Source organism: Theobroma cacao, chromosome 4, assembly GCF_000208745.1.
Source record: "Theobroma cacao cultivar B97-61/B2 chromosome 4, Criollo_cocoa_genome_V2, whole genome shotgun sequence".
Taxonomy (NCBI): Eukaryota; Viridiplantae; Streptophyta; class Magnoliopsida; order Malvales; family Malvaceae; genus Theobroma; species Theobroma cacao.
The window spans coordinates 30,081,919-30,103,328 of NC_030853.1; the positions used below are offsets into that span (position 1 = coordinate 30,081,919).

Below are 21,410 nucleotides of genomic sequence, written 5' to 3' on the forward strand. Positions count from 1 at the left end.
TATATTCAATCATTAATTATTTTCTATTTTCCATCTCTTTAAACATAATATAAAGAGAGGAAAACAAATTCTTCTCTCCTGTCGTTTTTTCTCCCAAACAAAGTAAATTTATGGGAGAAAATTAGGTGGAGTGGGGTTTCACCAGTTTAAATATAAAAAGAGGCTTGTTTGGGCATGGGAATTTTCCTAACAATTTTAGGGTAATGAATATATGATTGTAACCCTAGACCCACTCATAACTTCCAAATTTATTCCACTCTCCCACTTGCTCCATTTACATAAATATCATCCCCACTCTCACATGAAACTAACGTGAAAAATTAAAAAATTATTTTACAAATATTTAATATTTTTTTTATAAAAATATTTCAAATTTTTCATAAAATACATAAAAAACAAAAATTTATCATAATAATTATGAAATTAAAAAATAAATATTCAAAGATAGAGAGAATAATTTTTAAATGTAAATATTTTATTTTAATCTAACCAAGGACAATGTCGAGATTAAACTATTATTGTACTTCTATAATTTTATTCCATTTAAAAATTTTAAGGAAGTAAAAATTTTTTATTTTTTAATTTTTGGAGTGGAATGTTAAAATAATAAAATTTTAAAAAATGACATCATTGTGTACGTGGCAAGCATCCAAAGCGAGTAGGAAACTCACGATAATCGCAAGTCTGTAGAAAAAGCGAACAAAGACGACATGACAAAGCGGCAAGGAAACGGAAAGAGGGACGGTCCTTCTTTCAGACAAGAGTTTCTCGTCATCTTCCCAAGTCAGTCCGACCAGACCACACAACCCCCCCATTTCCCTCTAACTCGTCAAAATTATTGGAAATTTTAGTCAATAACATAATTTAAAATAATAATATTTTATTCGATTTATTCTTCCGTATATTACTAGCTTTGCACTGTCTTTTGATCCTTCGTCTTCTCAATCTTTGTTGGCTTGCTTTCAAATTATTCTTTTTAATTTTATTGTCAGTGATTTATTCATTTATCTTATATTATTATTCCTGGGTTTCTTGGGAGCTTACCCAAGAAAACAATGCAAGCAACTGAAGCTGAAGCTCTCAGCAATGGAGTTTCTAAGGGTTCTTCTCAGGTTCTTCGTGATCACTTTCTTTTTTTTCTTTTTACCTTTTAACGTTTATATACTTAGAAAAGGGTTTGAAGGGTTTTCAGTTTTTGGTTCAATATTGTGTGTGTGAATTTAAGTGATGCTTTCTTATTGTGTTGAAAGTAGATTTTGCTTGTGTAGTTTGGTAGTTAAACCTTTGTTACTTCAGTGGTGTTGTCATATAATCTGAGATTGCTGATAATTTCAATGTTTTAGGGTGTCTTTTTCTGTCTCATTTGTATGTTTGTGGTTTATAAAAGCCCTTTCTGATTAATTCTATGCTCTTTTGTTTTTTTAATCTCGTAATGGTAAAGGCCTAAAGGGAATGCTAACTAGAAATAGTTTTTTTTTCCCTTAAAAAATGTTTTGATAGTTAAGTTTACTTCTGACATATAATTAGGCATTTGATCTTATCTTATTGTTGAGTATGTTGTGACGTTTTTAATTGTTTGTCTCCTTAATCATTGTATATATGTTGTGACATGATTGTTTTATATCCTAATTATTATGTTAGATTGGAAATGACTAGCAATATCATTTTTTTTTTCTTTTGGATAACTCTCTTTGCATGGTTGGACCGAGCATATTAGCAATGGCAATGGGGACTGTTATCTTTTTCTTTCTTTCTTTCTGTTTTTAGAAAGGCAACATTATGAAATATGATATATACGCATATTGTTAGGACTTAGGAGCATTACATTTGCCCTATTTTTCTTTTCGTTATAGCTCTGCCTAGAAGTAATCAAAGCAATAAGCATCCCTCGTTTCTCCTTACGAAGGGAAAGAATAGGATCGGGAACAAGAAAATTGTGTAAATTATTAAGCAAGGACACTTTTTGTGATAAGGTCATAACCATCTCCCTTTTTGTTTACCTTGTTCTTTTTTAGATCCAAACTGAGGCCTCTTCAAGGTAAGACCTGAAATTTAGGAGCTGTTAATTTTCACGCATGACCAATGATTATGTCCCAAACACTTACATGAAATACTGATTTGGATCTAGCCTCTAGATGTTTTGCATCTAGGGCATCTGATATTCAGATTTTATCACTAATCCAGGAAAAAGAAAATGGAATCAAATTCTGGGTTTGTAATTGGCATGCCCTCTGATCAGAGATGTCACATGATTTGTTGTACTGTTGAATTTTTTTGCAAAGGCTTATTAAAGAAATGACTGGAAATGTAATTAAACCTTCATTAATTGCAGGCAAAATCTCCAATTCTGGAACCCTCAGATAGCGAAGTTTCTAAACCTGGAACGAGTGGTAGGCGCTTAGATCTATCTCTTCAAATACCCCCTAGACCACTAGGATTTGGTAGCCGTAGTGGAAAAGGTTTACTTCAGTCCCTGGGTTCCGGTAAAGGTACTTCATCATCAGGAGGCTTCTTGCGTGGCTTAAGTTTCAAGAAAAAAGGTGTTGTAGCTGATGGTGAGGGAAGCTCTCTCCTCACTCCAGACAGCAAGACAGGCCCTGAAAGTTCTAATATGGCTAGTTTTCCATCCCCATTCAATTGGAAAAGATGTACATCTCTGCCTGTTACACCTGCATCAAATTTGTCCCCATCGGTTCCCATGCCTGCTTCAGCAAGGATGGCTGGTGAACAGAATAAATCAAATGTATGTATCATATGGTTCTGACTATTTTATTAACTTTGAATTATTGTTTTGTCCGCTGCAGCTGTTGAAAACTTTATCCAAACAATCAATGGAGAAAAAATTGGGTACTAACATATCTATATGCCAACAATTACAAAAGCCAAATTTTTTTTTAGCAAAACATTTTCACTTTCTAAGGCAAAATTTTTAGCCAAAATTTATATGGGACAAATCTCCAAGTAAGTTGTGTAAAAATAATTTAAAAGCATTTTGAGATGGTTACAGTAAATTTCATGCAGAAAGGAGCAAAGCATGCTGTAGTTTCAAGGTCCCTGTCGGTGCCTGGGCGAAATGTTGTTATAGTGAGATCTGCATCTTTTGATACCTGTAAAGAGCATGTCTCTGCAGATAATAGCGATGGTATGTACTGGTACATGCACTGAATGACTAATTTTTTATTTTTTTACTCCATTATTCAAGTTCCTTTTTATTGTCGTTACTTCAACTCATAGGTCCTCATACTTGTCTGACATGAGTCATCCTGTAGCAAATGGAGTCAAATAGTTTGGCAGTTTAATATCTGAGCTAAGTTTTTTCTTTTCTGCAATTAAAGTTGAAAGAATCAAATGAGTTGTATATAATTTTCCAGAAGATACCAAAAGTTCTTCTACAAGATTAACTGCCGCATTAGCCTGGTTTATGCATTATAATTAAATTATATTAAAATTTGAGCTGCTTACTCTAGTACATTCAGCCATGAAAATTTGTCTAGACTTGCAACTCTGTATTTTCAACTTTTGACTTGATTTATTGTTGGTTTATTGGTCTTGGTTTTGAGGTTGATTTCCTGTTCCTGTGAGGATGCAGATCAAATCAATCCTGTTCCTGGAGAAACCAATGATGAGGAGATTCCTGAAGAGGAAGCTGTGTGCAGAATCTGTTTGGATGAATGTGAAGAGGGAAATACACTCAAAATGGAATGCAGCTGCAAAGGTGCCTTACAACTTGTGCATGAAGCATGTGCTGTTAAATGGTTTAGTACAAAAGGAAACAAAAACTGCGACGTATGTAGGCAAGAAGTGCGGAACTTACCTGTAACTTTACTGCGGGTGCCTACTGGTCGTAGGGGTAATAGGCAGAGCATTAATTCACAGAGCTTACCATCAGAGTCCGTGAGGTAGTATTAACTATAAATTTTGTTATCTTGCATCTAATTATTTTTTATCTTAAACTGTTGACACTTTTATAATGAACTTGAATCTAATAGCATTCTATTCAAATGCTTGCTTGAATTGATTTTTTTTTTCATTTTAGAACTCTGTTTTGTGGTACTGATACTAAGTTCACAGCTGAGCAAGTCAATAATAACATCAATAATTATTCCACAGCATGAGTTTCTTTAGAATTAGCCTCTTTATCTTTTTCTAATTTAAATACTTACCTCAAATATGCAGTGCCTGGCAGGACTTTGTGGTGCTCGTGTTAATTAGCACAATATGCTATTTCTTCTTCCTGGAGCAGCTATTGGTATGCCATTTTGCCTTATGAGAAACTTGAGCTGGAGAATGATCTTTTTATTTTATTGATATGGATGTTATCCAAGCCTATTAAGTCCACTTAACGGCTCAACCTAATTCGTAAACATTGAACTTAAGCAATTCAACATTTTATTAGCAATATTTTTATTACTGATCTGGGGAAAGACTTGGTTTCAGATTAGCCTTTCAACCTTCTACACGTGCAAATTTTAAATTGCTCCAACATACATAATTGTACTTCCAACTTACAATATCACTGTTTTATGGCCCCTGAATTATATCTCTCTCTCTCTCACCTATAGTTTTATACAACACATGGCTTTCTATATCAGATCATCATCCTCGCTAGCTTGACAATTTTGATTTTATGCCTATCATTTTGTAGATTCAACAAATGAAGACCCAAGCACTTATGATCGCCGCACCATTTGCGCTAACCCTGGGCCTCTTAGCATCTATCTTTGCAGTCTTATTAGGTCTGGCTGAGCCTCAGAAATCACGTTTCTGTTTCTGTATGAGTTGTGACTTGTGATTGTCTTAATGTTGTCTTGTTTGGCTTGCAGCAATCAAGGAGTACATATGGACCTTTGCAGCTCTTGAATTCACACTTGTGGCATTGAATGCCCATATATTCTATTCTGTGGTGAGCAATAATTAAAAGTATTCTATATTATTCTGCTCAATCTACTAAATTTCATGATGACATATGGCTTGTTCTATCCTCTACTGTTTAGTGTTGATGTCCCCCACCTCGCTCTCTCTCTCTCAAACTAGCATCTTTTTTAAAGCAATTCTCATAAGTGTATCAATAGATATGTTTTGAATGCTTTTTACTGAAGGATGTAGCTGAGAATACATCCAGGAACTGAAACTTGAAGTGTTATTGTTGGAGATAATTCAAATTATTTGCTTGAAATAGTTTTTTCCGAACTAATTGTGATCAAGGCATTTCAATGTCTTTGCAGCTCCATCTGAAGGCTGTTTTCTCTATACTGCTTTCGGGAGTGTTAAGTTTGGGGATAGCAGTGACACTCAATTCATTGTATATCTACTGTTTTGGATGGCGAGTTCAGGTAGCCCAAAATTCTAACCCGGTGTGACGGATCTGGAGAACGAGAAGGTCCATACATTTGATGCTACTTATTTACTGAGGCCTTAGGTGTACATACATTTGTTGCTGAAGTATTCAAGTAAGAAGAATAAAGTTTTTATCTATTTCCATGGTATGATGCCATGGAAGAAAGGGGTAGTCTGGTGCTAAATATTGGACAATCCTTTTTCCATTTATTCTGTAGTATTAGGTTGAAATTGTTTGTAACAGCAGTAAGGAGAGTTGTATTATAATTTTACTGAAGCAAAAATGGCCTATGAATAATAGAGTTGGTTTTCTTTTCTTTTTTCCCAAGATCTAGCATTCTGACTCGTATCACTCCCATCATTCATTTCTTGTCCAGTTATCAATTTGCCTGTGATGATCACAAACTAGCACAGCATCCATGTGGCAAGTCAATGAACTATGGTCTGAAACAAGAGAACTAAACAGAAATCAACAAAAATAGTGATTCTTCTTTATATAGACAACATTACTAAATTCCATTTTGCACCCTGATGATTGCATTGTCAAGTACACAGATCAGCAAAGAATTCTCATTAAGAAAAAGTTACAGCAAATTTATACATGATGGCAAATTTATGAATAAATTAAAGAAAAATAAATCAAACCCACATCTAAGCATTTACTATACAGCTAAACTAATTCTACAAGGAAATAAATCTAAGAAATCCACACTATGTACAGCTCATTACATCCTAAATTCTCTAACTAAGAAAACAGCGTGCTGAAAAAATGGAAAAACAAGAAGAAAATTCAAAGGAAGCAGAAAATAAAAAAGAAAGCACAAAACTTTATTTATGCTTTGTCACAGGGAGGAATTTATCATCCTTCCTCAGCCATATGGTAGAGCGTGTTCTTTTAACATGATCTGCAAAGAGCCGATGCCTGCCAGCAGGTAAAAGTGTGTTAGGAATGCGACAAATGTAGACGTTCCTCATCTCAGCCAATATATAACCCATCAAAGAACAAATTGTTAGATAAATGAGAGCATGGACAAGAAAATAACAAAATGATCATACTCAAGAAGGCCTTGACAGCCAGTTGAGTCTGCTATATAAATTTTTTATCTGTTGTTCATGGTTGACAGCCATGCTCCCTTGCCTTGTAACAAAAGCACAAAAACTGAAGAGTCATGTTTCATAAAGATAGTACCAACCTCTCATACTCCAGTTTCTGAGTAACTATTCCATTCAGTAGCAGCTCTGAACTGTATACTGCTGCCCCTGAAAGCATAAAGGCAGCAAAAGATTCTAATAAAAGTCCAAATTTCATAAGACATGCAAGGAGATAACTAAGAAAGCATTTATAACCTTTTTCAAGAAAAGGAACACAGATCACATAATCTTCTTCACATGATAGAACCAACAAATCATCTGGGACTTTGTCATCCTTCGTAGCAGATCTGCCAATTCTCTCTACAGCCTGGAAAGCATCTTGGAAGAAATCAGCATAGAAAAGGAATCAATATTTTAATAGGATTTAGAAGCATCCAAACGTATTAAGTAAAAGAACTGGGGATTGACAGGTGGACCAAGTGAGAAAGAGAGAGATGCAAAACCATGCACAGAGAAAAAGGGTAGATACAGCACCCAACTCAAAATATTTATATAAAATTTCGTGACAAAACAAATCTTTAATGCATGCTACTCTGAAAGAATTGTGTAGGGAACTGCCCACATACCTGACCACCAACCGCTGTAACCAAATGTGAGATTGTTTCTTTGCCTGGCTTCGTATTTGGGGTGATAAAAACTCTTCGACCCTGCATAAATGTCACTATAGTAAAGAACTAAATGGAACAAGTGTCCAATGCAACAAGAAAAACCTAGACAAACTTTACCTGTAATAAGGGTCTCTTGCGTGCACGTGCTAAAGAAACTGGCATGCAAAAGCCAAGCTCTTTCTCTTTTCTTATGTCCCTCAATATGTAAGCTTCTTCATCAATGTGAATATTAACCTGTCCAATGCTTTCAAGCCATAAATATGTAACAACTGGTTTGCCAGAAGCAATTGCTTCCAACATATTCCTAGTGCGCACAAATTTATCAGTTATGAAGTGTGTTGCATCTAATATAGATGACACCTCAGAGATACCTAGGCGGGCCAAGATCTGGTGACAAAATTGAGGCATAAGATTTAGTTAGACCAGATTGTGTATCATTAAGGAGCTATTGTTATCAGAAACAACTAGTACCTTTTTCTGCTGCTTAATTATATCCTCGTCTAGGTGGTTGCTGAACAAGACTCTAACATTGGCCAAATCCCTTCTCTTCCTCATATCTTTTAAAGGTGAAATAGGTTCTGGTTCGATGGGGCTTAAACTTTTGAGTTCTTTGTTAAGTGAAGATTTTGAAAGGTTCTTCTTGCATGATTGTTTATAATATTCTTCACCCATACAAACAGGTGAGGCAGCGTTGATTGGTGTCGGACAATTAACTGGTGTAGTGCATTTAGAACCAGGTGATTTAGATTTCTCTTTCGGTGATTTATCTAAAGTGACATTCACAGCTACACTTTCTGCAATTGGTGAAGAAACTGCATCTCGGTTTCCATCAGAGTGCTTGGCTGACTTCGCTGGCTCTGGTCCGGTTATTCTTGTAGATACCATCCTCCCATTCATCTCAGTAGAATTGTAATCGATCACATCATCCTCTGAACCCTCTTTATCTGAACTTTGATGAGACAATTTTCCTTCTGGATTCTGGTCTGAAAAGTACAGAACTGGACGAGAATTCACAGACGATCGTGTTATCCTCCTAGTGCTTGAATGAATATGAGTGCTTCTATTGTTGCTTCTGGACCTTTTGAGCACAGCAATGGATTGTCCCTTGTCTTCTTGCAGAACAGATCTTTTAGACTGCGCTTTTAAGTTATCAGATTCACCAACATCAACACACATTTTCCAAGAGGATCTTCTTTGTTTAGGATAGCTCAATGCATGATTGCTACTCCTGGCAATCAACTCCAAATGCAATTGGTCATTATCACTTGATTTGACATTTTCACATTCTCCAGATTGATTGGAACCCAACTCAGAAAGTTGCCCTTTAGCATTTGACACTGCAGATAACTTAATATCTGTACTCCCAGTTCTGTTTTCTTGAAGGAAATCAACCTCTTTTTGATGTTTTCTACCTTTTCTCCAATCACTTGCTTGAGTCTCAGACATTTGTACATTCATGACCAAGGACTGCCTTGTTCGATGAGCAATGGGTGTAAAAGTATGAACCTTCTCAGGATGGCGTTTCTTAATTGAGCTGCCCCTAGTTGATCTTCTGGTGCCATTATATTGACTCCTTTCCAAAGCTCCACCTGCCTTTCTTTGCTTGATACTCTTAGAGGGCGTTTTGAACATATCAATGCCACCAGCAATTTGGTGCTCGTCAGTATTTTGTTTAGCTTTCTTCATTTCTGGCAGAAGCAGCTCCGTATCACACTCCTTCCTGACATTTTTGGAATGTTTCTCCTGCAAAAGTAAACACTCTTTACTTGATTTAGTTTTCTTGGATCGCCTTGTAACTGGACCAGCATCAGAACAACGAACACCCTTTCCCATTGTGGGTTCTCTAGAAGAAACTCTCTTCCTAGATTTTCCTCTAAGTGAACCTTTAGAGGAACCCTTAGTTATGCTTTCAGCACCCCGATTAGCATTCTGGCCAGTAGCCCCATCCCCATAGAATAAGGCTTCCATGGCTTCAGCAGCCATCTGAGTGTCAAAACCTACATTTACTAGTTCAGGAGCACCTGTCTTTGAAGCAGTGGCTTCTAATTGTCCTCTAGAAAAATCTGAGTTGAATTGTTCATCAGACTCATTGAAAAGATTCTTTCTAAAATTCATTGAACCTTCACTTACTTTCTTGCCATTCACATTTGACTTGCACAACAACAATTTTGAATCAGAATAAACTATCTTTTTATCATGGGAGTTTGGTCGGTCTTCATTACAAGATTCATCTAGTTTCCTTCCTTTAGGCTTCTGGGGATGGGTAGAAGACTTCCGAGCACGACTTTCATTACCATAAAATTCTTCCTTCTTTCTACAATAAATATCACCCCCTCCTTCATCCTCAATAAAATCATCCCAGTCAAAAATCCTTGTTTCACCAGCTGTGCTTCTTTCAATAGTTTTCTTAGCCAAACTTTGCAAACCTTTGGCACTTGAAATAAGTTTTGATTTTCCACTAGTACTTTTTCCAAGATCAACTTCACCATCAAGCTCCATCAAATTATCAATTACGAACCTTTCCACAAAATTAAGTGCATTAGCTTGAGATAACTCCCCAGGTTCTTGAGAATCAATATAACTTAAACCTGCCAATGAACCATCACGTTGAAGCAAGCCTTCCTTGGCATCTGCATTTTCACCGCGACAAAAAGGTCCTTCCTTTTCAGCAAAAAGTTTTCTTGCAGTTGAACAACCAACACTGCAATTGACTCCATTTCTTAAACTGATTGACTTCTCATCATGATTCCCCTGATCATGTGCCTGATTAATCTTCTCAACTTTAGGATTCAAACCATCACTATTGCCTATGCACTGGTCTGAAAACTGACTATCAGTCCGGATAGAACAAGACTCACTGTTCATTCCCCGTAATGCTGCATTGCGGGCTGCAAGACCAGAGGCCCGCAAGGATGCTGCACGAACCGAAGTAAACCTTCGCACAGATCCTATGGAAAATAATGAATGTTAGCAGAAAATAGAATGACCCGGTATCTAATAAATTGACCAAATATCATTTCCCACCATCTTGAAAGTTGGAAGATGAGATGATGATGCTGCCAAATGCCAATTACTTAGAGAAATTAAACCACTTAAAGAAAATTTCTTTCAAAAGAGAATGTTACTCATCATCACAGCTGATCTAGATTAAAACAGGAATCATTTGGAAATGTTGATGAAATATAGAATTTAGATCAGTAATTTTCCTTAGTCCAAAAGGTTTTTTATTGATTCCTAAAGGTAGCTTAATCTTGCACACAAATTTTCAGACAACAGATGCAAGTATGAGCACAGGTAAAGAAAAGTGCTACAAAGGTATACCAGACTGTTTCATCATATTGTTAAGTGATAAGTATCAGCTACACAGAAAATGAGTAGTTGATATAGAGCCATGTATTGTTGAGAAATTCCCAGAAAACTTTGACAATAATCATGCATTTGTAACCATGAAGAAGACAAAGAAAACATACCAGGTTTCGATTCTGGCACAGCTTCGACATCTGGTGTAGAAACATGGACCGCTGAAATACACACCACATCTTTAACTTTAATTCAGACACAAGTGACAACTTCCTGGCATGCAAAACATACAGGTCTTTCTAGCGAATATTTCAATGAATTCCTAAAAGGTTCAATAAAAAAAGTATACCTGAACTCCTCTGTTCGTCAATAGAAGCATTACATTGCTCCAAAGATTCCTTCTTCTCCTCCTGGCCCAAAAATCGACCACAATCTCCTCTTGATAAATCATCATTTGAGTCCTCATCACCATCAGCCAAAACCTCAGTTACGTCTGTTCCTTCACCATCATTATCAAGAGCAACTTCGTCATCAAACTCATCCAACAATTGCGTCTCCATATTCTCAAAGCAATCTACATCATCCAACACTTGTGTTTCACCGCCAAAGTTCAAAACTTGAGTTTCCCCACAAAAGTTCACAACTTGGGTTTCGAATGCATCCTCGCCTGGAACATTATCATCATCGAAAGGAGCCGAACTCCATAAATATTGTAATCCGTCATCATCCTCATTATCAACTTTGTCACCTAAAAATTTTTAAATTTTTTCAACACATGTTCACATAAGTAATTACATTTCACATAAAATTCAAATAATATAAAACAAAAATAAGTAATAATTAAAATATTTACGCGAAAATTATTAAAAAAAATTATCATGACAATGCCTCACAACCCTCTAAGGATTTGAAGGAAAAATACCAGAAACTGCAGGAAGCGAAAACTGAGAGTCGAAGTCAAAGGGCTGCGTCTCGGCAAGAGAAGAATCGGTCTTCGGGTTCATCTGAGAAGGTTTAATTTTGCCATTGTCGTCTCCAAGAGAGCCCATTTTTTCACTTCAATTCATCTGCGAAATAAACTTTATAAAAAAAGAAAGAAAGAAAGAAAGAAAGAGAAAGCCAAATCGACATTAAATATCTAAAAAAGCAGAGACTTTTTACATCATAAAAAGAGAGACAATACGCGTGAAATCGGAGAAATAACCTACTAAGAGGGAAGGAGGCAGACACACATGCACACGCAGAGAGAGAGGGGAGGGATTAGGGTTTCGAAAAAGGAGGGAATAAGAAGGAGTGAGATGGCGGGGACATTTTTTGGAGGGAAATTGAAGCAAGATTTGGGGTATTTTAATTGAGACAGTTTTTGGTTGGGTTCGAGGGTCGTGGTCTTGTAAAATGAGAGAGAATATTCTTGTACGTCTTGCTACCATCTTCTACTTTCCCAGTAGAAAAGGCGGAAAGGGTTTTATAAATATTTTACGTTGAAGTAGGGAGAAAAAAGAGAGGAAATCAAGCAGGGCATTTGGTCTAGTGGTATGATTCTCGCTTAGGGTGCGAGAGGTCCCGAGTTCAATTCTCGGAATGCCCCATTGCCTTTTTTTTCAGTAAAAAATGAAAATACGCCAGTCAACGAGGGAAAAACCTAACTCTTCGTTGACTTGAACAAGACAACAACATAAATTGATCTTTTGAGGGGCGTTCCGAGAATCGAACTCGGGACCTCTCGCACCCAAAGCGAGAATCATACCACTAGACCAAACGCCCACCACATCTTTTTGTGGGTCTTTATACAAGGAAAACAAAAAAATGTCCTTTACCATAATATTTAAATTTCATCCGTGGAAAAATTTGAAAATCTTATAAATGTATTACACATCTTATCATGTTAACCTTTTTGAAGAGAACGCAATGTTTCGTGATAAAGTAGTATTATAACATATTCAATTTAGACTTAATTCACATCAAGTACTTTAAAAAAAAGATAGACAAAATGATCAATAACAATGAAATGAAAGAGAATATTATGTTAAGCCCTTAAAAAGAATAAATAAAATGTTTGAATCGCATATTGAACAAATGCAAAAAAATTTTAAAATTTAAATGTTGACGTTTTACATCTCATTAAGTTAATTTTTGGAGGAAAGATATATTTCTTATAAATGCTCAATGCAAATAATAATAATATATTCAATTTGATGTACCTTGATTTAGTTGTTCGGTTGGTTACTAATTTAATTAAGCATAATACTATTATTTTTGGCAGTCAGATCATCTACCAAAAAGAAGCTTTTACATTGAAGGGTGAGAGTTGGAAGAAGATACTGATGTTACATTGTTACTAGATTCACACCCACAATATAGAGAGCTGATTAAACTGGTCAGTAATAACCAGAAGGAACCACATTCAGATCCTCAACCAATTCAATTCATGCACCTTTTGAGGAGAAAGCCTAAAACATGATTGAATGAGATTAATAACTTAAGAAGCCAGTTACATCTCAGAAATTTAGACTTTCTCCAAAAGTTGTTCTCTGTCTTAGACATCAGCCTTGTAAGGAAAGTACCCACTGAATGGAAGAGCATATAATGTACACATATCGGGTATGAAAGACAGCTATAAGACATTCATTAAAAATTAAAATAAAAAGGGACAGCACAAGACTTCTACCTTCCTACTCCTATTAAGAAGAAAAATAATGTACTGGCAATGCTGCAGGATCAAGTTCCCAGAAGCCTCTCAGGCTACCATCTCTCTCATTGGTTAGCTGGAAGAACGGAATCTGATGAGAGAATTTAAGCAGATCCACCCGAGGGATTTCCACTGTAACATTAGATAGTCCCTTTACATTGGCCTTGAAAACAGAATTGAAGCCATCCACACGCTCTAAAACTAACACCTTTATGTACCTATCATTTTCCTCCATAACCTGCACTATGTCATATTCACAGTTCTCCAAGTCAGAACATTTAATTTTAGGAGTCCAGTTCCTATACAATGCCCAGATCTCACCTTTTCTAGGCAAGATGGCATATTCATCCTTCCTACCAGTAAACTCAGCATTTAACTTGTGAGAAAAGGTAACAGTGGAGGTATAGTAGTTCTGGGAACCACCCTTTTTAATCCTAAATCTCCCACAGGAAGTGGGCATCGCTGGATCATACCACTTGGTTGTCCTTTGTGATGAACAAGGTTCAAGCCATCTCACATGTATTTTGAAAACTGGGTTGGACTCAACCTTTTTAATCTCACCATAGTACTTTGGCAAGCCATCCTCATCACTATACAATGCCCATATCTCACCAAGAAGAAACTTTTCCTGGGATTTGTCAGCATCAAAGTTGTAGAATTCTGATTCCGGAATTTCAAAGGCTTCTAGGTTTGAAGCTGGAGGAGCACTTTTTTCAGATTCCATCATTGGCTTCACTTTTTCGGAAGAACTCGAACATGAAGCATTAGAATGTCTGCAATCACCATCCACCTTCAAGTCCTCGGGAGCAACAATTTCTTCAGGATGAGCAGGCAAAGAAGCTGGATCAAGTTCAAAGGAACCTTTTGGCAACCCTTTTCTCTCTTTACCAGTCAGTACAAAGGACAGAACCTTGTGGGAAAACCTGAATAGTTCATCAGGTGGAATTAGAAATGTATCAACTCCTTCCTTACTCGTTTGACAGAAGACACTCACAAAGCCTTTTACCTTAGCCAAGTAAGCAACATGTACACCTACACCTTCTGCATACTCTGTTAAAATTTCAACAAATTCATATTCGTATTTCTGGTCAGTGCCAGCATCCAACTTCCATTTAATATTCCAGTTCTTAAAGAGGGCCCAAGTTTCTCCCTTTCTTGGAAATATCTTGTAGGTATCTCTAAAAGTTCCTTTCTCCCAATATAGCAAATGGGAGAACATAAGACGATCTTCAGTGATTTCAGAGACCCCATGTTTGAACTTACCACAAGATACAGGTAAACCTTCATTGACCCATTCTACTTCATTCTCATCATCTGGATCCGGTTCTAGCCAGGTTATCCTCAGCTTGAACCCAGAAGAGAATACTTTTCTGATCCGAGCATAGAATCTAGGCATGGCGTCCAGTGTATCGTACAGAGCCCAAATCTGGCCAACCGAAAAACAACCTTCGTTCTTCTCCTTGTCAAAGTCATAAAACTCTGGCTCAGGGTATTTAAAAACCATGGGCTCTTCTGTTTCATTGATGCTCGAATGTGACTCAGAACCATTGTCATCAGGGTTTGAATTTATCTTAACACCATCAGCATAAGCTTCCGTGGTTTTCTTAAGATCATCCTCTTTGGCAGCTTCCTTTTCAGATCCTTTTCCAATTCCCTTCTTCCCATTGGGTAAGCTCGCCCCTAACCTAGTACCTTCTCTTTGTTCCATTGCTTTCTGATCTTCTTTCACTTCACCAGCTACACCAGATTGATTATTGAGTTTAGACTTGTCATCTTTCAGCATTTCTTCACCCTCTTCATTTGCACAGGGTGATCCACTTCCCTTAGCCTTCTTTGGAGGGCTAACCACGTCCTCCTCATCACTTAAATTTTCCTTATATGAAACATGTTGCTTACGCCTACCAGATCTCCGCAGATTCTGCTCTACCTGACGATCAAAATTCTTTCCAGCCAGAACATCACCATTGTCATCAATCACCACATCCTCTTCAGACTCACTGCTGCTTTCGCTGTCACAGCTTTCACTGGATTCAATAGTTTGCTTCCTTCCTCTTTTACCATTCACTTTTTCCGTCCCAACCTCTGAAGTGCGAACTACGTTTGGAGAAAAGGCTGCTTTAGCATTCTCAGCAGCAAAATTTCCTGGAGATCCCTGACCAACTTTGAAAGCACCCTGATTCTGCACAACTCTAGGTTGGGGAAATTTTGGCTGACTCATCTTACTTGCCTGTGGAACTGCACCTGAATCATAGGCAATGAAGGTCTTGTTGCAAGTTTGACAGCGAAGAGATCTGTGAAGTACTTCTGCATAATACTGGTATCTAACTGTACAATAAGGACACTTGGTCCAGAAAGTTGGCCGGCCATTGGAGAACCCAGTTTGAGTTGGTTGTTGGCTCTGCTGTGACTGCTGTTGAGAATTCAAGTCAGGAAAGTTGGCACGGAAATTGTTGGGAACAGCTGCATGGGGGTACCAACTTGGCTTCTGTGGGGGCCGATATGCTGCTGCCGGAGCTGGTCTATTAATAGTCACTTTTCGTTTCATGTCATGTGCAGACCTTTTACCTTGATCTAAAAGAATTCTTTGTGCATCCCCAATCAACTTAAAAGCAGCTTCTGCACCCGGAAACTTATTCTTATCAGGGTGAAGTTGGAGGGCAAATTTTCTGTACTGTTTCTTAATTGTAGCTGCATCAGCTGTTAGCTCAACCTTAAGTATGGCATACCAATCCATTTCATTACCAAACAATCTTTTCTCAGCAGCACAATGCACTTCACACACCATTATCATCTGAGATAAATTCTCTAGATCCTGAAAAAGTTGTTGGGCCTTGGCTACAATTTTAAGAGCCCCAGAAAAATCCTTATTTTGCATTTTCTTCACCGCGATGTCTTTGGCCCTGATGGCCTCTTCCTTGTTGCAGTCCATCACCAACAAAATCCAGACTGGAGGTGGTTTAATCAGTTTCAGACAAAATGATCAGATAATTGCTTTTAATAGACTAATGTAATTAACTACAAAGAGAAATCTTGTACTCTTCCTCCAGGATCTCTTAACCAACAGACAAGAAACTCATCTCTCACCTCTGGATGATTCCTGCAGAAGTTTCATGTAATTAGACCAATTAAGAACCTATATTTGACTAAACAAAAGAAAGAAATAAACTTAAAGCAATCAAAAGCTGATATTTCATAACCAATATCACACTCAAAATACACGGGTGTGCATGCATAAAGACACAAATGCTAGGCTCAACACAAAGAAGGATTAACTTTGAAGATGTAACGGGAAAGAGAAAGGTCTTGCAGCATTCTTTCACATGAAGTGAGCAAAACCCTCATATGGAACAAAACAAGTTAGAATTCAACTTTTGACCACAACAAGGAAACATGAAATCCTAAAATGAGACCATAGTAACACCAAAGAATAATTCACTGCACAACAGAAAATTACAAGTCCATGCATAATTCTGAGGCAAATTTGGAGGAGGGAGAGGCTGGCAGTGGCCCTGGCCCACCCCGGTCTCTTGAAACTTTAGAGAACACATTTACTTTCTCAAGCACAAGTGGAAATTATGATTTTGGCACCCCCCAAAATTTTATAACATGGCCCTTCCTTTGTCAAACTTTGTGATTAATATGGTAAGTTTAATAATTATTTGCTATATTTTTAGTTTATCTTAATTACTAATTTCATTTTCTTTGAGTCTTTTTTATATATAAGTATTATTATACTTCATTATTAACTCCTTAAATCATGAAAATTTCCTTCTCAATCAATCACATACTAATGTTGACTCTAATTAACACATTAAGACAAATGAAAAAAATATATTAGTTAAAGAAAATTCAGTTGCTATGACTAGGATACAATCAATTATGCATGCAACTTTCATTTTACTTTTCTTATTTTATTTTCTTTCATCCTTTAAATTAGTTTCTTTAAAAAAACTTATTTGCAAATTCTATTCTACTTTTAAGGAAAATTATTCTTTAAACTTTAAATTGTATTCAATTCTTCAGTATGCAATATGAATTACAATGTTTCCAATTTATATATATTTTACTAATAAAAGCATTAATTGCTTTTTATGCAATTAATTATTATTTAAATTTTAAATACTTTTTTTACTATGGTTTTTATCAAAGAGATTGTCTTTCTTATTTTCTACTCTTATTTGAATTATAATTAATATATTATTCTTTTCCTGGCCCCCCAAAACTAAAATCCTGGCTTTGCCCCTGATGCATATCAAATATGACTAACAAGGTTCCAACTTTCCACATATCTTTCACATAATCATCACATTTTCCATTAACATTGCTATAAGAATATTAACCCATAAAATAAATGAACAGAGAAACCAAACAAATTCCCTCTTTCCAGCATAAAAAAGAACACAAATAATGCTCAAAACTTAAGACCCAAAGCCCTAATGATAAACAATTTCAAACCCGCAAACTAAACAGAACTGAAAACCCAAAACCCAAATTGAATCTATTAACAAACATAAATGAAGAAACATGCACATAAGCAATTCCATGAAGCAAAACCCAGAATAATGCCAGTGGGACTAAGTCAAAAATTTCAAACAAAGAAACCCAAAAGAACCCTAAAATCGGAAGATCGATAAAGGGAAGAAGCAGAGATATGAAACTTGCCTGGCTTTTGAATTCGAAAAGAGAAGGGCAACAAGTCGCAAATAGGCGGGGTTTAGGGGATTAGAGAAAGGGACAGAATCCAGAGGCGAGAAGGAGAGTACCAAATTGGAGAGGAACAGAAAAGTGTGTGAGTACTACTTAATTTCTCTATTGCCACTTTTTTTGTGGTCAATGTTGGATATGATTGTGATTTTGGCCAAAATGAGGGTCAATTGGGGAGGATTTTTTTCCAAAATGCCCTTGTATTTTCATCGATTTACTATTGTATAATATAAGTGTCCATGTATCGACTAAATTTTTTTAAATTAAAATATAATATTTATTAATATAATAATATTTTTGAATGGAATTAAATCAAATCGAATCTAAATTACTTATAAAAAAATAATATTTTAATTTTAAATTAAATCAAAACTAAACTTAATAATATTTTTCATATTCAAATTCGAAAATATCGATTGATTATCTAATGTATAAATAACTCTTTTAACTCTAAGTACGTGAGAAAACAATTATAAAATTTAATTTTCCAAAGAATTTGAACTAATCCTTATTGTTTGATTTCTAGTTCTAAATAATCTGAAGAAATGTACTATCCATTACTATTATTGTTATATATATAATAAAAAACTTGGATTGAGCTGTGAAGCAGATTTAGTGGGAAAGTAGCCAGCCTTGAGGACTTGAATGGGTCACTGGCTCATCAAACTCTTCCCAGTACCTAGGAATGCAAGTAAAGGAATCAATTTCCGTTTGACATGTCTACTTTTTTTGAGTTTGACATACACCATAAGAGGTGACAAAATGCTCTTTTATTGCCCAAGTAGTGATCTTTAGGCATGCTTATTCTATGGAGTTAATTCAAGGCTCTAGGGCCCAATGGCATCACTATTCTTCATTGATTGACTTGGAGTCAAATGAACATCAAACCAAGCAGTGAATTCATTCCCTTTTCCTCATGGTTTCCAAGGGAAGAAAGTTTGCGGCAAGTCCAAGCACTGTAGTTTCCAGCTGATAGGAGCAACATTGTTATTGTAATGGAAACATGACTTTGGGAAGACAGAAGAGCACTGGGTTTTTGCCTCTGAGCACTTTTTAATCTGAAAGTAGCCCTTTTTGACATTATGTTATAACCTCAGTGAGTAAACACCACAATGGAATCTGTCTGTCAGTAAAGTGTTGAGCCTGCATATATCTTTTCCAACTCTGCCCCTGCACATATCTTTGCTACAGATTCTGTATTTGGACATAACAACCTTAAGACTGGCTGCTGTAAGAAGATAGCTTAAGACATATGAATGCAAGTGTCCTTTGATCCCAAGTCAAAAAAAATGTAGTTAAATTCATTTGGATGCGGCACCTTTGCGTAAATAAGTAATGTAAACTGGTTTCTGCCATATGTTAAGACAGAAAAATTGCAGATTGCTTCAAACTTCAAAATTAGTAAAGTATGGATTTCTCATTTCCAATTCAAGAGAGTTTAAAATCTTACATAACTCTTCCATATATGTATCTGAAATGTGTCCTGCAACAAAAACCGTCACCCTATTTTTCACTTCAATCCAACTATAACCAGGCATTTTCTTTACCCCTTTATCCACCATTGCTTTCCTGACAATCTCCGCTTCCTTCCACTGCCCACTAGCACAATACAAGTTTGATAATAACACATAACCCATATCTTTCTGAGCTTCCAAAATTTGTAAACAATCCCCAATACTAATCCCCATTCCGACATCCCCATGCATGGAACATGCTCCTAGCAAGGCTTCATATGAGGTGCTCTTAGCCTCAACTCTCTCTTTTTCTGAGTATTTACTAGCCAACTCATTTGCCTCTGCCAAATACCCACCCCGGCCGAGCATACTTACCATGCATGCTACATGATCCATCTCATAGGTTAGCCCACATACAGAGCCCATCAAATCAAAAAATATACGACCTTTATCAATAAGCCCTGCATGGCTACAAGTTGTCAACAAGCCAATGAAGGTTACTTTATCAGGCTTTGCCCCATGTGCCACCATATCATCATATAGCTGTAAAGCTTTGCTAGACAACCCATGCATTCCAAATCCAAACAACATTGCATTCCAAGAGACCAAATCCTTCTCAAGAATATTATTAAATGCACAGCTTGACCCTTTGATATCCCCACATTTAGCGTACATGTTAACCAGGCCATTGCCAACATAGACATAGGCTTGAAAACCATATCGAATCACACAACCATGGACCATTTTGCCATACCCTAGTACTGCCAAACTTGAACACGCATGAAGTACAGCTCCAAATGTAAAATCATCCGGCAGTACACAACTTCTCACCATCTGAACAAAGAAGCTAAGAGCTTGTTCTCCTTCCCCATTTCTTGCATGCCCCACAATCATACACGTCCATGAAATCACATTCTTCTCAGGTAGGTGCCGAAACACATTAAGGGCTTCACATGTGTTCCCCATTTTTATATAACCATCAATCATAGCATTCCAAGACACTTGACTGAGCAACCCTACAGACTCAAACTCCATCATAGCAACATCCACACAACCTAGTTTAGCATAAAAGCTTAGAATTGAATTCTTAGCTTCCATAGCTGAGCTCCAACCACTTTTAATAATAAAACCATGCACAGCGCACCCACATGTGTATTCCAATGATTCAGTACACACATTCATTAGAGAACTAAAAGTCCACTGATCCGGACAACAACACAAACTCACTCTCATATCTTTAAACAAATTAATACACACTTCAACCTCTCCAAATCGAGCAAAACCCGAAATCATAATATTCCAAGCAACTAAGACCCTGTTTGGCATTCCATAAAAGGTTTCAAATGCTATATTCAACAGACCAGAATTCACATAAGCAAATAAAAGAGAGCACCAAGTTACTTCATTTCTTTGACTTTGACCCATCTCTTCAAATACTTTTCTTGCACTAGAAGGAACTAAGCATTTCCCATACATATCAATGAGAGAATTACTAACAGGTAAAAAGGATTGGTACCCAAAAGCAATGATTAATGCGTGGGTTTTCATTCCGGTCTGAAGTGAACCGAGGCCGGAACAAGCGTTTAAAGTTGATGTGAAGGTGAAGTGGTCGGGCTTCGCGTTGCTGATTCTCATGAGATGGAAAAGAGAGAGAGCATCTTTGTGAAGACCCAGTTGGGAGTAGCTTGAAAGCATTGCGTTCCAAGTGATTGAGTCCTTTTGAGGCATTTCGTCGAACAGTTTGCGAGCGCTTGTGATAAGGCCGGACCGTGATAAAGACACGATCTTGGTCGTGAGTTGATGCAGAGTTGAAGGCATGTGTCATGTTTCGAAACTGAGTTCCGAAAAGTTTGGTTGAAGCAAGCAATGTTTTAAAGCACAAAAACGATTTCAAATCTCCAATTGGCGGTTGTTTCGGGGGTTTTTCAATTTCGTCCTTGGGTCTGGGTTGTCTTGTCTGTTCATCTTGCCCATCAAAGGAGGAAATAAGATTTCGTATTGGGCCTGGGTTGTCTTTTCCTTCACAAACATGGTGTTGTTCTATACTTTTTCCTTTATGTTTTCTTGAGAGTTGAGACTTACATAGTATTCAGACGTGATCTATCAATCATCATTCGTTTAATATAAAAGTTTAAAGTTAAAAAAGTTTGATTCTTTTTCTCTTCT

The 21,410-nt window shown here is 36.7% G+C and overlaps 4 protein-coding genes and 2 non-coding genes across 8 annotated transcripts; 2 read left to right on the forward strand and 4 right to left on the reverse strand.

Annotated features, from left to right (window-relative positions):
* On the forward strand, positions 704 to 5,660 carry LOC18603415. Its single transcript, XM_007035377.2, has 8 exons — positions 704 to 1,112; positions 2,333 to 2,743; positions 3,022 to 3,142; positions 3,590 to 3,899; positions 4,177 to 4,249; positions 4,646 to 4,736; positions 4,824 to 4,903; positions 5,226 to 5,660. Exons 1-8 carry the CDS (start codon positions 1,056 to 1,058, stop codon positions 5,358 to 5,360), a joined length of 1,278 nt encoding a protein of 425 aa, XP_007035439.2. The 5' UTR covers positions 704 to 1,055; the 3' UTR covers positions 5,361 to 5,660.
* Positions 5,820 to 11,801, reverse strand: LOC18603416. 3 transcript variants are annotated; one of them, XM_018120284.1, is made up of 10 exons: positions 11,606 to 11,801; positions 11,320 to 11,464; positions 10,747 to 11,145; positions 10,568 to 10,618; positions 7,569 to 10,045; positions 7,215 to 7,484; positions 7,056 to 7,136; positions 6,685 to 6,796; positions 6,531 to 6,597; positions 5,820 to 6,259 (listed from the first exon to the last, which is right to left on the reverse strand). In XM_018120284.1, the coding sequence occupies exons 2-10, from the start codon at positions 11,444 to 11,446 to the stop codon at positions 6,166 to 6,168; spliced, it is 3,678 nt and encodes a 1,225-aa protein (XP_017975773.1). In that variant the 5' UTR covers positions 11,447 to 11,464; positions 11,606 to 11,801; the 3' UTR covers positions 5,820 to 6,165. The 3 variants fall into 3 exon arrangements, with proteins under 3 accessions (XP_017975773.1, XP_007035440.2, XP_017975772.1); XM_007035378.2 differs by having other exon boundaries at positions 11,320 to 11,476; XM_018120283.1 differs by having other exon boundaries at positions 11,320 to 11,476; positions 11,602 to 11,801.
* Positions 11,914 to 11,985, forward strand: TRNAP-AGG. Its single transcript has one exon. It is a non-coding gene; the product is annotated as a tRNA-Pro (tRNA).
* TRNAP-UGG lies at positions 12,090 to 12,161 on the reverse strand. Its single transcript has one exon. It is a non-coding gene; the product is annotated as a tRNA-Pro (tRNA).
* On the reverse strand, positions 12,764 to 17,898 carry LOC18603417. Its single transcript, XM_007035385.2, has 2 exons — positions 17,749 to 17,898; positions 12,764 to 16,183 (listed from the first exon to the last, which is right to left on the reverse strand). The coding sequence occupies exon 2, from the start codon at positions 16,013 to 16,015 to the stop codon at positions 13,079 to 13,081; it is 2,937 nt and encodes a 978-aa protein (XP_007035447.2). The 5' UTR covers positions 16,016 to 16,183; positions 17,749 to 17,898; the 3' UTR covers positions 12,764 to 13,078.
* Positions 18,483 to 21,335, reverse strand: LOC18603418 (pentatricopeptide repeat-containing protein At2g36980, mitochondrial). Its single transcript, XM_018118858.1, has one exon. It carries the CDS (start codon positions 21,060 to 21,062, stop codon positions 19,176 to 19,178), a length of 1,887 nt encoding a protein of 628 aa, XP_017974347.1. The 5' UTR covers positions 21,063 to 21,335; the 3' UTR covers positions 18,483 to 19,175.